Below are 16,191 nucleotides of genomic sequence, written 5' to 3' on the forward strand. Positions count from 1 at the left end.
GTGCAAATATATATTTCTGATATTTTATTTCGGAGTAAATGTATTTATTCTTTGGATTTTTTTTTTCAGTGTAATTATATTTTTATATAAATAAATTGTATATTTTCTTTTAAATTACACCATTAATTACGATTTGTAAATCGTAATTTATTTTAATATTAAATTAAAAAAATGGTGCGTTATATAAATGATTTATAAAGTAACTTATAATTTAACTAATTACTTTTAAAACATAACTGTAGCAGTTACGTCTAATACTAGTTAAGTTTCAAGAGTAACTTTTAACAACACTTGATGATTGATAACTCATGATTGCACATATATGCGCCTTTTAAAATTTAAAATATAAAAAAACAAACAATGTCATTATCATGTAAAACAGAAAGGACATTTTTTTCTTCTTGTTTTTTTTAAAAAAATAAATGAATTTACGATATGTAAATTTCTGTTAATGTCAAAAAATTTTAAAACTTAAGATTTGAATTGTTTTTATTTTTTTAAAAAATTATGCGTCTAAAAAAATAATAAAAGAAATCTTTATAAACCTATATCAATGAAATATTTTTTATTTTTATTTTCCATATTTATTTAAATATAATGAAAAATTGATTAATAAAATAAATCTTATTTTAAGGGGCTTGTTAACTCAGGGATAGGCAACCCAGTTACGCGGAGGGTTGCAAGTTCGCTTCCCGATCTTGGACAACTTCGCGTGAGGTTAGGGGTCGAATCGTCAGATATAAAATTCGTTGTTTAATTTTTTACAATTTAATTTAATAATGAATGTATAAAGGAGGGCTAAAAATGATAATAAGCTTTAATAACAATAATTTATATAAATTTGATATTGTTTGTTATTTCCCTGATTAAAGATGACCACGCAAAACTAAAAATTTTATGACCCCTCTCCATAGTTTGAGATTTCTTAACTTTTAAGTCCACTGTAAAGCGCGGTGAGAGTGTCTGTCAAGCCTCTGACTTTGACCATTTGATCAGATTTTTTTAAATAAAAAAAATAAATATTTTCTATAGTGAACAAGACGAGCGCGACATCGCATCTTTCGCTAGAGTGCTGAGATTTCATATAAATGCACTGTTTCAGAAACAGAAACATTTTTTAAAAAAGAAAAACCTATTTTTTTCCCCTTGCTAACTAGATGAAAAAAAAATGATATTGGGTATGTCTTGGTTCGATTTATTTTTGATACTTATTTCTAACTAGTTTAAACAGCTTTTGAATTAGGACACCCTATTTTTGTTTGTTTTAAGTGTTTAGTGTCTATTATTTTTCGTATTTTTTTTCTCTTAACGTTTAGACTCTTAAATGGAAAGCCGACCTAAACAGCTGGCTTAGGATGGCTAAAGAAGATACATATTATTATTTATAAATGCCAACAGAGGTTATAAGTATTTTATTATTATTTCTCTGGCGTTGGACGCCTTGGCGCTCAAGCCCTCTGACATTTTTTTTAATGCTCATTTTTTATTTTTTTTAAAAGTGACTCACCCCCCTAAAGGTTTATATAGTTAGTGATTCCACTCTCTGATTGGTTGATTCCATGAATTTTAGCAATCAAAAGAATGACTTGGGATTAATTTAATTTTTAATAATTTTAAATCATTTTATTTATCTGATCTACCAACATTGATTTTTTTTTTAAAAAAAATTTGAATTATTTTATTATAAATTGTCACTTTAATATCTCAAATAAATTTATAGAAAATTATAAAATATCAAATTTAACATGATTTCATTAAAATTTTAAAATTTTTGAAATTTTAAAAACTTCTGTCATTTATAAACAGATTTTGGACACAACCTTAATATGAATATTATTATTTTTTTATTAGAAAATGTATAAAATAAAGGTAAACAAAATAAGATTTCTAGCACTTTTTTTTATCCATCCATCTTTTTAGTTGTTATTACAAATGTTTACCTAAAACATATAAAAAAAATTATACAATTTACTATTATACTATTACTATACTTAAACTAATTAATATTAAATGTTACTTTTTTAAAAATAATTTTTCAAATTTGAAAAGAAAATATTAATTTTTGATTTTATTGATTGGAGGAAAAAATAGTATAACAATAAATTATGACTAATTAATAATATGGATTTTATATGTTGATTTAAAACATAAATTACATATAGTGGATGACAAACTTCAGAAAATCTACCCTATCACAAACCAGAAACTATTCAACATTATTTAAAAAACATCTATTATTTTAAATTACCAAGGAACGAAAGAATTAAATGATTGCGCACAAACAAAAGCTAATTGATAAATTATGAATCGACACTTATTAAAATAATTTACCCCAAAAATATAATTTATTCATTTTATTTTGATATATTCTTATTACCATAACCCGAACAAACGAAAAATGCAACACATCATAATAATCATTACTAAATTATGGTATTTTCGATATTTCAAAATTATTCCAAAATGTTTCGCTAGATGACAAGTTTAATCGGGGTGGCCAGATTTTTCAACGCTATCTCAAAAGAACATCAAAATGAAGGAATCAGGTACGAACCTCCTTAATAAGAATAGTATCGATAGATATAGGAATAATAATCATTTTCACTATGTTACATTTTCGCGCGTTATTCGTCATTACACCTTGATCGTTTCCATATTCTTTCAGCTCAATTTTGGAATTGGTCAATCCCAGTCCACAGCTCAACCACAAAAACTACGTCAATCCTCTGTGAACATACGCAAATCACCATACGGTATATTTATTGACGATAAATCTAAAAAAAAAATAATTTTTGAAGTTATTTAAAAAAAAATAATTATATAAAATATCGATTTTTATTACTAAAAAATTATAACATTTCTTCAACTATAAAACTTTTATAAAAAAATTCACAAGGTTCAAGGACATCTTTTCCTTTTAATTTGTCATGTAATTTAAACCCAATTATTTATAAACAAGAAAATGTTTAAAATCTAATCCTAATGCAATAAAGCTAAATTAGTTGATTTTTTTTTCTTTATCGGAGTTTTATAATTTTATTTACTTAGTTTTTTTTCTTATCCTCATCCTTAAATAGTTAATAGAAATAATAGAAGAAATTAGGGTAAATAGTACCTTAAAACAATTCAGGTCAGCTCCATAAATACTGGGGGGGGGGCGTTTTTGAGATTACGGTTTATCACCCCCCCCCCAATAATATTTAAGCCTATTCAAAAATGAATTGAAGAGTGAATTATTCATATTCGATACTTTTGGATAAATCTTGATTTACTTTGATTCTCATTTTCTATTTCAATTTTTGACACTATATTATTATTACATCTAATCTTAATATAGTGAGAAACTATTAATAGAAATATTTTTTTTAAATTTTTTTTAAAGAGAGAAAGAAAGAAGAGGAAAAAAAAAGAATGAACAAACGAAAGAAAATAATCAGTTTGTAAAATTAAAAAATTACATTCCAAATTTCAGATAAAGAAGAATAATAATATTAAAACGAGCAATATCCCTGTCATCCAATTAATATTTGAATTTAATTATTTAAAAGAAAACTAGTTTTTCAGTCTTTTCAGTTAGTTAGTGAATAAATTCCTAAGTTTAACCACTCTAAGTGATATATTAACTCTTACTGAAGCGGTTGATTGTATTACTCTTTTTATCTTGAATTAAATGTTCCCTCTGATAACCACTATTCAATTGGTTTTCTAATGTATTTGATTTTTCTTTACATGGGTTAGATCCAGCTAAGGATTTTATCCAAAAAAATTTGTGATCAGCGTTAGGGTATTAAAATTTGCCATATTCCATTGTTATTTCGGTCTCATTGGTTATTAGCAGAGTTGGTATAGTATCTAGATACAAATTTGGTATCGGAACTGTAGTTAGATACCCAATGATCTGTAATGTATCTTATTACGATACATTAATTTTATTTTAACACCTCTGTTTATTAGATTTGAAACATTTTTGGGATGATATTATATAATAATGTTGATTTTAAGTATGGTGGGTAAAAAGACAGACAACCATAAAAATAATTTTAAATAATAAAATTAATTTCGATACAATTTAATATTTCCTTTAATTTAGTCAAATTAATTTCCTATCCATAAACATTTTTTTTTTAAAAAAATGCTTACCTTTGTCGATTTTATTACTCTAATATTTTATTATAAAAAATTGATTTACCCCCCCCCCCCCTTCCTCCCAGAATTAGAAAAAAGACCCTCGTTTTTTTGATTAAAATATATTTATAATAAAATTTAAAAATAATTAACCTTTTAATAGAAAAAGATTTGTGTTTCTAAAATTCTTGATTTTGAGCATATATCAATTAATTGCCGCAAATCTGAGGCACTTTAAATAGGGGGAATGCATCTATCAGGAAACCCAGTTGGAAATTATCAATAGCTTAAAATTAATAAACAGTTTTTTTGAATTAGAAAATTGCCTTTAGCAAAATATTGATTGACCTTCTTTCTGACTTAAATATTTACTGATTTGTTAAAAAAAACTAAATATTTATGCATATACTATATATATTCACAGACCTGCAGAAATACCATTTGTACAGCCTGGATTTTTTTCTGCCCGTCCCGGTTTTTTTACAATATATTATATTTATTTTTAATTTTTATAGTTAATAATGGCGTTTTAAAATGGCCCGGCCTGGTAAAAAAATCTCAGGCCCGGCTCGGGTATATTTAAAAAAATTAAACATGGGCCGAGTCTGCAGGTCTCTGATATACATATCGGATTTTATTTTATAATAAGCTCTTTATTTGGCGAAATATCAAATTAGATTATCGTTTATCAATATATTTTCTTTAAAACAATTTTTTGAACATATATTCTGAAGAATGCTAATTTTTATACTGAGGTAATTTATATATATGATACTTTTTAATCTAAATTCATAATTCTCTAATTAAAATATTAGTTATTGATTAAAATCGCGATAAAAATAAAATGAATTATAAAATAGCGTTTAAAATATTTTTTAAGAAAATCATTTCTTTTGCCAACCCATAAAAATGGATAATAATATTAAACTAGTAATTTTTATTAGTCTTTTTTAAGATAAAAATTGTGTCCCCTTCCCTTCCTTCCAACGGGTTTCTTTAAATGAAAATTCCCTAATACAAGGGGTACATTGCAATCCTTATACACATGATATCATTCTTAATCCTTTAATTTAATTTTAAAAAATTTCCTATTTACACTAAGTAAAAACGCTCATTAAAATTGATATTCATATACTTATATAAATTTAATGTATATACTTTAAAAATGATTTTAATTCAATGAATTTTTTTTCCCCATAAATATAACTCACTTCACTTTTAATTTAACAAAAGAAGGAACATTAAATTTTTATTAGTTTTTTTTAAAAAAAACTTGATATAATCCATACGATTTTGGATATTTTAGTTTAATCTCAAAACCGAATTTGCAGAAACATTTATAAAGTAGCTTATAAAGGATCACATAATATTGGTTACCAAAAAATATAATTGCTTTGCGATAATGTGTTATATGGTTGACATTGAACATATGTTTTTAATAACTTAATTCAAAGATCTTTATAAATGCGTGCATCGTCGAATAACCTTTAGATTTTTTTTGATCATTTTACAGTCTGCCCCGGATTTCGAAATTTTCATATTATGACTAAAATCAGGTTATTTCGGTTCAATCTTCTAAGAGTTGTTAAAGTATCAAGATACAAAAATTATCTTATTTGTTTTTTAAAATATATATTTATCTCTAGATACATTATTTGCTCTTATCTCTATCAATTTATAGATACATTTAATTGAGTGCATTTAAAATTTGTTTTTAAAATTTAATCCTAATTTTTTCTATTAAATTCAATCATTATCTATCTTACCTTATTTCTTTCCTATTTAAAGACAAATTTTATCCTACACAATAAATGACGAAAATTGGTTAATCTTTATATATTATAAATTTTTAAATGATTAATATTTATGTTACTGATGAAGATGGAACAATTAAGACAGAATCAGAAAATTTGTCAAACTTAATTTGACTTGGGGTGCCATAAAATTAAAAAAAAAATCAAAGAAGAAAAAAAGAGTTGACACAACGATCAGTCAATGAACTTTCGAAGTTTTCTAAATGATATTAATATAGAAAAATGAAATGGAAAGATTTAATACTATATATTTTTTTAAACATCTAAAAAGTAATAGGGAAAAACCGGAAAAAACCCCCAGGAAAAAAAACCCCGGATTTTTTATTTATATTTATAGAATTTATCACAAGAAGTGATTCCCATTTCCAAACACGTCGAATTGAGCCTCGATTTCTTCCAGAAACTTGAAAGTGAATCAGAGGATATAAATTTTAATGCTCATTGAAATTTGAATGATTATTTTAAAAATGAGTATCGAGATTTTACTATTATAGATGTTATCCATAAATTATAACACTATACGACCTTCCAGCACATTAGTTTGACGAATTTTTTAAGCTGACTAAAAATATATATAAACGGGAATGTCTCAGTAAGTTTATGATAATTTAAACATATTTTATTTTGTAATATAAATCATCTGTATTTTTTAAGCCTTATATCGATATCTGGATACATTAAAAAAAATCTTATAACAACTCTGCAATCTATAGACTATCCCAAAGGAAAATCCCCTAAGCATGGGAACTCACAATAATTTTTTATACTTTAAAGTTTTACCTATATTTTTGAGGTGATAGTTTTCAGTTAAAAATTTATTTGGCCATTTTTTAGCCATCTTAAAACCGAGAAATCACCCAACATCATTCATTATATTTTAACATTAATTTTTTTTAGTATGCGGCAGTATGACCATTCGAAATACCGTGGCCAATTTCAAGCTCCTGGAAAATTGTACCGTTATAGAAGGAAACCTGGAGATAGCCCTGTTCGATTTCACGAAACCCCAGGATTTCGAAAATATATCCTTTCCCGACTTGACAGAAATCACCGGCTACCTGTTAGTTTACAGGGTCAACGGCATTACATCGCTTGGACCTTTATTGCCAAACTTGACCGTTATAAGAGGCACCACTTTGGCTTATAATTACGCGCTAGCCATTTATCAAAACTTCAACCTCGAAGAAATCGGCCTTTCTTCCCTAACCCTCATTTTAAGGTTTTAGTCCTTTCTCTTTCTCTCTTTTTAAAGATTATCGTAGCACAAAATTTATTTTTATCACATGTATATATATTATATCTTCCTCAGATTTAATATCGCGCAAATCTATTAAGAAATCAAAAACCGGGATGTAAAAGCCTTTAGTTCATTGGGAAATCACGATGTTAAATTGTCCTATTTCCTTTTTTTTTTAAAAAAAAAATGTACACGCACCATATTAATTGAATTATTTTTAAGATTTATAAACATCTCGCTGGATTGGGATAGGTAATAATAATATATAATAATTTTAAAAAAAATGCAAGGATGAATCAAATCATTATAAAGTAAAATATGCAACGAAAGCAATATTCTTTTCTTGATACAATATAATAAAAATAACGTAATAACATTTTATTAAAAATTAAATAAACATTATAATCGAATAATTTTATATAATATATGTTAAGCTCTGAATTCGAATAATAACATCAATATAATTTCTTTTAGGGTAGCGGGGCAATAAACGCCTATAAATATAATTTTTTTATTTGGAAATTTGAGCAAGTAAAAAGGCATAGACTTTATAAAGGTTGATTCTTTTTCTGCAGTATATTCTAAAACAATGATATTTTATTAATCAAATAAAATATTTTCGTTTATTAGGCTAAATAATGCTTTTCCTTTTACATTATCAGTAATTCCTCTACTCCCTGGGCTATTGACGCGAAATAATTCCCTAAAGAGTAAGTTACTGAAACTCGGGGAAATTTATAATATTAATATTTTTTATTTATTTTTTTTTATTAAAAAATAATATTATATTTTTGAAAAATATATCCGGCATCTGCATTGCGATCGCACAAATCTTAAAATTTAATATTTTTTCAAGTTATAACAATCTTAATGGAAATGGATATGATCATTACTCGGTCAATTATATAGCCAAAACTTTATATAACCAAATGATATATCGATCCATACACGTATTGAGCGTTTATGTAGGGATCTTAAGGCGAGCATCCCCAGAAATGGAAGAAAATCTTCCTGTGAATATTCTTATTTTCGTAATATTATAAATATGTCAAATTTAATTAAATTAATTAAATTTTCAACGATATAAATTTATATAGAACTATCTTTGTTTTTCATTGTTTTGTTTATTCAAATAAATTGCTTAATTATTTAGTATTTGATTTAATAGTCCTAACTTAATAGCATCCAATAGAGCACACACCTTTTTAAATTTTTTAAAATAATATACTCTTTTTAATGTAAAATTAAAGAATTGTGAAAATTTTCACAAAAAAAAATTATATTCCTAACTTAATAGCATTTATTATATCGCACACCTTTTCCATTTTTAATGTAAAATTAAAGAATTATGAAAATTTTCACAAGAAAAAAATATGCAATTCTTAACTTTTGGGTAATGAAATTTGTATTATTATTATCAAAAAATTTCCACCCATATCCACACGATCGCATATTTATTATTTTTAAATAAAAAAAAATATTAAAAATTTCCCAGAGTTTCAGTGACTTACCGAATATCATGCTAAAATATATTTAAAACGATTCGCTAGAACTGATTTCACAATATACATATTAATTGACAATAAAATAAATTTCAAACATCAAATTTGAAAACTTCCTCTGAATGACAAAATCACTCCCCCCCCCATTTTACTGACGAGTTCGGATATTAATCTCCTTCATTATAGATGTCAATCTCACATCATTATTTATTACTAATATATTTTGTTTAACTTTTTTTTTTCAGGTGCCTTGATTTTTGCTCAATTCTCTCTTTTTATCACTTTATTCTTGTCTCTATTAGACCTCATATATTTTAATATTGGATAACTAATTATATGTTTATTCTGATAGATTGATAAGGTATACTTAAAAATCCAATATTACATGGTATCTATGTGTAGTGTTGTTAAAAGCTCCTATTTGAAATCGATTTCCCGATTAAAATTTTAGCCAAAATAATATTTTATAAGCCTCGAGATTTGGTAGATAGAAGTCCAAACCTTTCTGCCATCTATGAGCAAAATCACCAAGCTTGCATAATATTACTTTGGCTATAATCTTAATTGGACCGCTTATGACCCGAATCGGGCTTTTTAATAACAGTAATCTAATGGATGGACTTGTGTATTGTATTCATTATCTCTTTTTAATATTCATTTTAAAGGGGAGCCGTAAGAATCGAAAAGAATCCATTATTATGCTACATCGATACCGTGGCCTGGGAAATCATTCTCTCTAGGTTTATAATAAATACATCAGTTTAAATGTTAAGGTAATTTGAAAATGTCAATCAATAGACATTAGCACTCGATGGATCATTGAAATGTATTCTAGTGATTTTTTTTTACAATTCCTTCAATGCATCACAATCTAAAAGAGGAGAGTTTATCATTAAATTTATTTCTTGTAGTTTTGATAAGCTATTATATTATTATATCATAAGTATTACAAACAATTGTTTTTAAACACTCATTTTTTTTTCCTGTTATTTTTCAATTATCGATCCCCCTGCTTAGTTCTGAATATTTGGCGGAGAGTGTTTACCTCGAAAATGCCGACGCAACTACTTGCAGTAACGAATGTAGCGGCGCAAGAAATACGCTGCTTACTAAAAATCATACGAAAATTAATGGAGATGGTGATAGGACAAACTTAGTCGGCGATTATTATAGTGGTATAGTTAGCAATTCCATATCGAAGGTGAGATATTCATTTTAATCTATAAGATGAATATTTATTTTTTAATTTAATAAATATATTTGACAATTTGTCATTAATAATTTATACCGAATCTATTTTAAAATTTCATTTGAAAATTTTTATCTTTCTAACATTATAAATGATTCATAATATATGAATTTCGGAAGCTAAAAATTGCTACAGAAAAATAATTGATAGAAGATAAATGAGAATTAAGGATTTTATATTATTAATTTTTTTTAATAATGAAATATCAAATTTTGAAACTAATACATTAGTATATCCGATAAGAGTTCTGCAATAGGATCAATTCCTAACTTGCTTCGCTAATTGTTTTAAAGAAGTTTTGACTTCCTTTCAGCACATGGTTAATAAATAAATCATTCACCCACCCATTCATTCTATTTTTAAAAATTATTTGATTGGTTAAAAAATATTTTCCCCGTGCTGCTCTTTCCGCCATTTTTTACCCGCCCATCCAATGTTTACATTTTTTTAAAATTCGCCTAAAATGAACCCGATAAAACTCGCCCGTAGCAGACCTCTTGTATATTCTATTTGTAGAAACAAAATAATGAACGCTATTTTTAAAAATTTTCAAAAGTAATTTTTCAAAAGACCATTAATTCAAAAAACAGCTGGAAACGCCATTTAAAAACTCAACTGGTACTCAAAAATTCAAAACGAAATATAAAAAACGGGGAATATTTTTATAAGGGGGCTTATAATATAAATATATTATAAACGTCAAAGTCAAACAAATGACAAAAAAATGATATTTAATTTAATATTCCTATCACATCCCTAATTCAAATCTTTGATCGATTTTTAATTTTAAACGGTGTAATTTTAAATTTTTTTTTAAAAATCCCCGGCGAAATTAAACTTTACTTTTATACACTGTTTAAGTAGTATTTTTCTCTTTTCTATGTGTAAATTTTCGCTATGCTATGGCTATACATTCCTACTTTTGAGATTTATTAACAAATTTCTGCACAATTTTATGCACATTTCACATTTAATTGATAATTAAAATTAACAATTACTTTTATAAAGGGGAAATCTTCATTTTATTTATGAGCAGCATTATTTGAAAATATATATTTTAAAAAAAAATTAAAATAATTTAAGTGGAACCAGATCTTGCCGACCGAATGCCCTGTCAATTTCAAAAGCAATCGTAAAGCCGGGTATAACAACAATATCAAAGAGATACAATCCGTTACTCATTTGTGCTGGGGTGAAAATTCTTGCCAAATAGGTCATAATAATAATGATTTATTATGTATATCGGGCAGGGTCGTAATATAATATTTAAAAATATACTCGGGCTGGGTAGAGCCTAAAATTTTTTTAAAAAAAATATCCGGGCCGGGCCTAAAAATTCCGGACCGGGTCGAAAATTAAAAAATCCGCGCCGGTCCGTGAAAATGTTACATGGGCAGTTATCTGATTTATTTATTTATTATATACGATATATTTTAAATAACCTTTAAAATTATTGTCTACAATTTTAGGGCCTTCTTATAAAAATTATTTTGTTCATGATATGACCTGCTACTTCCATTATTTTTCAGGGATTATAATGTTTATAATAGTGATTCTTTTTATAATATTCAATATAATTGTTGATTATATAGCCCTCGCACCAAAGCTGGCTATTATAGCATTTTACCTTGTAAAATACAATTAATTTCAACCTTAAGGTGTACCATTTTAAACTAGCGTGGTTTGCCTATTTTTTGAAAAAAATTACGAAATCAAGATTTTAGGCAAAAATCGGTAGATTGAAGTTTTTATTTTGACAAACATTACTTCATTCATTTTAAAGTTCAGAATAATACTTTTCAGATTTGAAATGAATAACGCACCTTTAAGTATTTTGGTCGAAATGGGATTTGGGACCCCAACCCCCTCTGAAAAATTTAATTTATATTTGTTTTATGACGAGACCGGGGTTGGTATGATCCTAGCACTTGGTGGTTGATTTAAAAAATTATCATATTCAAATCATGTAAATTATGATCCGAAAAAATTTAAAGTTCATATAAAATTTTATATAAAAGAATGATTAATGACATGATCTGTACCCTAAAGAGTTAACTTTTTATTATTTATCATACTTGAATAAAATACAATTTTATTTATTTCGATTTTTTTTTGAATTGAATTCACAAGAATTCTAACCTATTGTACTCTCCTAATTTTAAAATGTTAAAAAACTTAGAAGAGAAGATCATAGGCATATTACTTATGGTTGGTGTTCTAATGTAATTGAATTATTATAATTGTATTGTAATTGTATTGTAATTTGTTGTAAGTTGTATTTCTATTTATTTTCTTTGTGTTTTTTAATATAATATGATCCTTTTTAGCTGATATAATCATTATTCGAGTCAATTCGGGTTGAATTTTTACAAAAAGAAAAAAAAGATTAATTAAATTTTTTAAAAAAATGGCAGGAGCCATCTATCCAATCCCACTATAATTGGTACCAAACAATTATACCATTTGACGATTATTCATAATATTTGATTTAAAAACAGTTTTTCCTATAGCCCTGTTGGACAGACATTTATTTGATCGTCGTCGGATTATGATTTTTGAAAAAAATCTCTAATCGGACTCAAATATTTGGGGAAAAATATGCTCGAATTTTGATCGAGCAAATAAATTTTCCCTGATTAAAGATTGGATTAGTTGAGCAAATAAATTTTCTCGGATTAAGGATTAAATTGGTCGAACAAAAATCCTTTTTCGGATTCGGTGGGATTTATGGACGTATGGCTTTAGTTCTTCCTAATAATAACTATAATTTTAAAGAAGAAAAATAAGCAAAAATGTTAGTATTTTTGAAAAACTTAGGTTTTATTCAAAAAAATAATTTAAGAAATTATACCCCAGCCTCACCCTATCCTTCCTCAAGTAGGAAAAAAAAATATCAATACATATAAAATGATATATCTTTGCTACAAAAAAAAATCACTTATGGGTAACAATTTCGGTCTCCTCTATGAAAAATATAAGCATTTATTTATAATTTTAATACTATAAAGTTAAACCCTTTTAATTAAAGAAAGAAAGCAGCAACTAAATTTTTTTTTAAAAATTAATTATATTTTAAAAAATGTTTTATTTTAGTGTGTATTCATTGTCAAACGAAAGTGTGCGACAAATATGGTAATTGTTGCCACAAGGAATGCCTGAGCGGGTGTTTGGGACCGACCGCCAAAAACTGTACGGTGTGCAAAAATTTCTACTATAAAAAGGAATGTCACGCCAAATGTCCTTCTAATACCTACGAGGTTTATTTATACACTTACAATTTTTTAAAATTAAAAAAAAGAACCGTTCGCCCTCAGATAAATGAGAAAGAAAGATAGGTTTTTTTATAAAAATATTTTATTATAATGCATTAAAAAAAAGAGTTATTATATTTATAATGTTTAGAAAAGTTAAATTTATATCTTTTAGAGATTTAGATTTTTTTTTGTATCGATTTTAAGAACGATTTTATGGAAAAATTTTAAAATAAAATAAATATATTTTTTTAAAATTAAATTTGCTTTGATCCATTTTATGTTTTTGTTTCCGAATACTTTTTTTTTATAAAAAAATATTGTTTTTAGCCATTTTATTGTAACTCTTTGCGTTTATAAATACCCTTCTTCATTATTCAACAGGAAATTTATCTTTTATTTCTTTCTATCTATTTTTTTCTAAGTTTTTCATTCATGACAATAATTAATATTCTTTTAAATTTTAAAAATTATATAGTTAATAATAATAAAAAATCCAATTAAAAATTGGTAATTTATTTTATCATCATTTCATTGTTGACCTTGGGATATAAAAAAAAGCAGTGTCATTACTTTCATAATACTTTTTTATACTATCTATAAAAGCCACCATGATTGTATACAGACAAAATCCAATTAAAAATTGGTTATTTTATTTTATCATCATTTCATTTTTGACCTTGGATATATATATAAAAAAAGTGTTATTTATTATTTTCTTCATACTTACGTTATTTAAGCACCTTTAATGTATAAAAGTTTATGCGTTGCTGAAAAAATGCTCAGATAGATATTTGGTAGTGTCGTTGAAAGTTATTTAAAATGACCAATTACTGGTATCATCCTTAACTAATTATGGTTACAGTTATTATTTTCAAAAGTAACTAGTTAGAGTTACACTAGATATTGGATATGGCATATCAGGAACGAAGACATTCGGAGTGACTTAAAGATGAACCCTCCCTTTTAATGTTAAAATAAAGGAGAGATTAGGCTAGTTTCATAACCCGTTTAAGGAATGCGGGATTATATAGGAAAGAAAATGTAAGGCTAGAGAAGTTGGAGGTTAAAAGTATAGGCACAATTAAATTTAAAAAATGATATAGAAGGAATTGAAAAATAATTACGAGAGATGTAAATACTGGAAGGGGGGGGCATTTGGAGATCAAACTCACTAAAGATTTATTATTATAATTGAAATATCGGAAATATTTTTTATTATCCCAATAATTTGCTGAGCCTAAGTTTTCGTTTAATCTATATTATCTATAAATATTTTAAGAGTTTGTATAAGTGATTCTGGCCTAATGGCGAAGGAAAAGTGTTCAAGGAATTGAGGGATTAGAAAGAATCGGGAATTTTGAACTAGTCTACAGCAATTCATCTTATCCAACATGTCCCTTTTGGGCTTGAGCTATATTTTATAAAATCTATTTTAAACAGGGTCCAGTACTTTTTCAAAGGATTACAAGTCCAAAACTTTTCTGATAATATTGCCAGAGTAATTTTAAATTATTAATGATAAAAAAAATCAGGAAATAAAAAAAATAAAACGTTTTTTAACAAAAATAGTATCTTGGTCGGAGATGTGTTACCGCTTCATTTTGCCGCGATCCTATGAAAAGGGTCATTTTATTACCCGACAATACTTTACAATCCCAGACGGACGATACTTTGTATTCGAACGAAATTAATGACAAGCCCGTTCTGAAATATAAAATATTTGGGAATCAATGCGTTGAAAAATGTCCGGTAAACTACATGGAGGACAAAATGGATCCCCATTTATGTCTCAAATGTTCTGGCCCGTGTCCGAAAGGTAGTTTATTTTATATATAATATTTCAAATATAATCAGGGCCTCTTATACCCTCCTCCTCTTTCAAGTCCTCTCATGTTGGATTATCCCCCTACTTTTAATGCCAAGGGCAGCTAACCCACGTAGCCACTATTTAAATTAAATCTTAATTGGTAATCAAGGACCATTTAAAATTTTATAATAATTCACGACATTTTATACTATACTATATATATATTATGTTTACACTTTTTTTAAGTGTGCCAATCTCAGCCAATATTAAACATAGCCGACTCACAAACGTTGAAAGATTGTACAGTGATCGATGGAAACTTGGAAATCGCTATCCATGGCGCGCGTGAATATATATTTTTTTGCAATTATATTATTTATTTTGTAAAATTTGAAAATATTATTTTAGAAACTTTTATTCTAAGGATTTTTTTTTTTAAAATGAGTCACTTATTTTATTGGGTAATCGCTTTATTTTTAATCGATTATATCCAGCTAAAAAACGGAGGAACATAATTTTTAGCCGAGGACTTTTTGTCATTGAACCGAATCAGCGATATTTTTAGAATCAATAATTATAATTTAATGTTTACCCTTTAGAGGGAGTCGCCAAAGAACTCACCATAAATTTGGGGCATATCGAAGAGGTTAGAGGGTACGTCAAAATATCTCGATCTTATTCGGTCGTTTCTCTCGATTTTCTCCGTAATTTGTCCGTTATACGAGGCCAAGAATTGTGGAATAAGCAGTATATTAATTTATATTATGTAATATTGTATGCCTTGGGAGGGGGTGGGTCATAAATTCTTGATATTATGGCCAACCTAACCCTCTAATATAGAAACCTTATCGAAATGTATTATGAAACATAGGCAAATCTCTAGTAGTGTTAAAATCAAATAGTAACGTGTTACATTCTTAAAAAAGTAACCAATCATATTTTTTAAAGTAATTGTTTATAAGTATATCCTTAAAAGTAATTGATTACATTACGAGTTACTTTATAAATTATTTTAAACTAATAATTATTTAATATGATTCTTTTTTTTAATATACAAAATAATTAAATGTTGCGATTTGCAAATTTTAATTTAAAAAAGGAAATTTAAATAGAAATACTATTAAATAAAGTAAATAATCGCCATGAAAAAAAAATATACGGCATTATAAATATTTATTTGCTCAGAAACAAAAATTACACAAT

The 16,191-nt window shown here is 26.3% G+C and overlaps 1 protein-coding gene across 1 annotated transcript in view; it reads left to right on the forward strand.

Moving 5' to 3' along the window:
- Window positions 1-16,191, forward strand: part of LOC135929561 (insulin-like peptide receptor) — a 52,421-nt gene that overhangs the window by 12,650 nt on the left and 23,580 nt on the right. Inside the window, exons 2-10 of the mRNA XM_065466207.1 lie at window positions 2,163-2,753; window positions 6,837-7,158; window positions 9,344-9,418; window positions 9,696-9,879; window positions 11,011-11,140; window positions 13,021-13,184; window positions 14,751-14,997; window positions 15,235-15,333; window positions 15,588-15,735. Coding sequence (XP_065322279.1) covers window positions 2,534-2,753; window positions 6,837-7,158; window positions 9,344-9,418; window positions 9,696-9,879; window positions 11,011-11,140; window positions 13,021-13,184; window positions 14,751-14,997; window positions 15,235-15,333; window positions 15,588-15,735 — 1,589 coding nt within the window. The 5' untranslated portion in view covers window positions 2,163-2,533. The remainder of the gene's footprint in view (window positions 1-2,162; window positions 2,754-6,836; window positions 7,159-9,343; window positions 9,419-9,695; window positions 9,880-11,010; window positions 11,141-13,020; window positions 13,185-14,750; window positions 14,998-15,234; window positions 15,334-15,587; window positions 15,736-16,191) is intronic.

Source organism: Gordionus sp. m RMFG-2023, chromosome 1, assembly GCF_954871325.1.
Source record: "Gordionus sp. m RMFG-2023 chromosome 1, tfGorSpeb1-WG-v2, whole genome shotgun sequence".
NCBI lineage: Eukaryota > Metazoa > Nematomorpha > Gordioida > Chordodea > Parachordodidae > Gordionus > Gordionus sp. m RMFG-2023.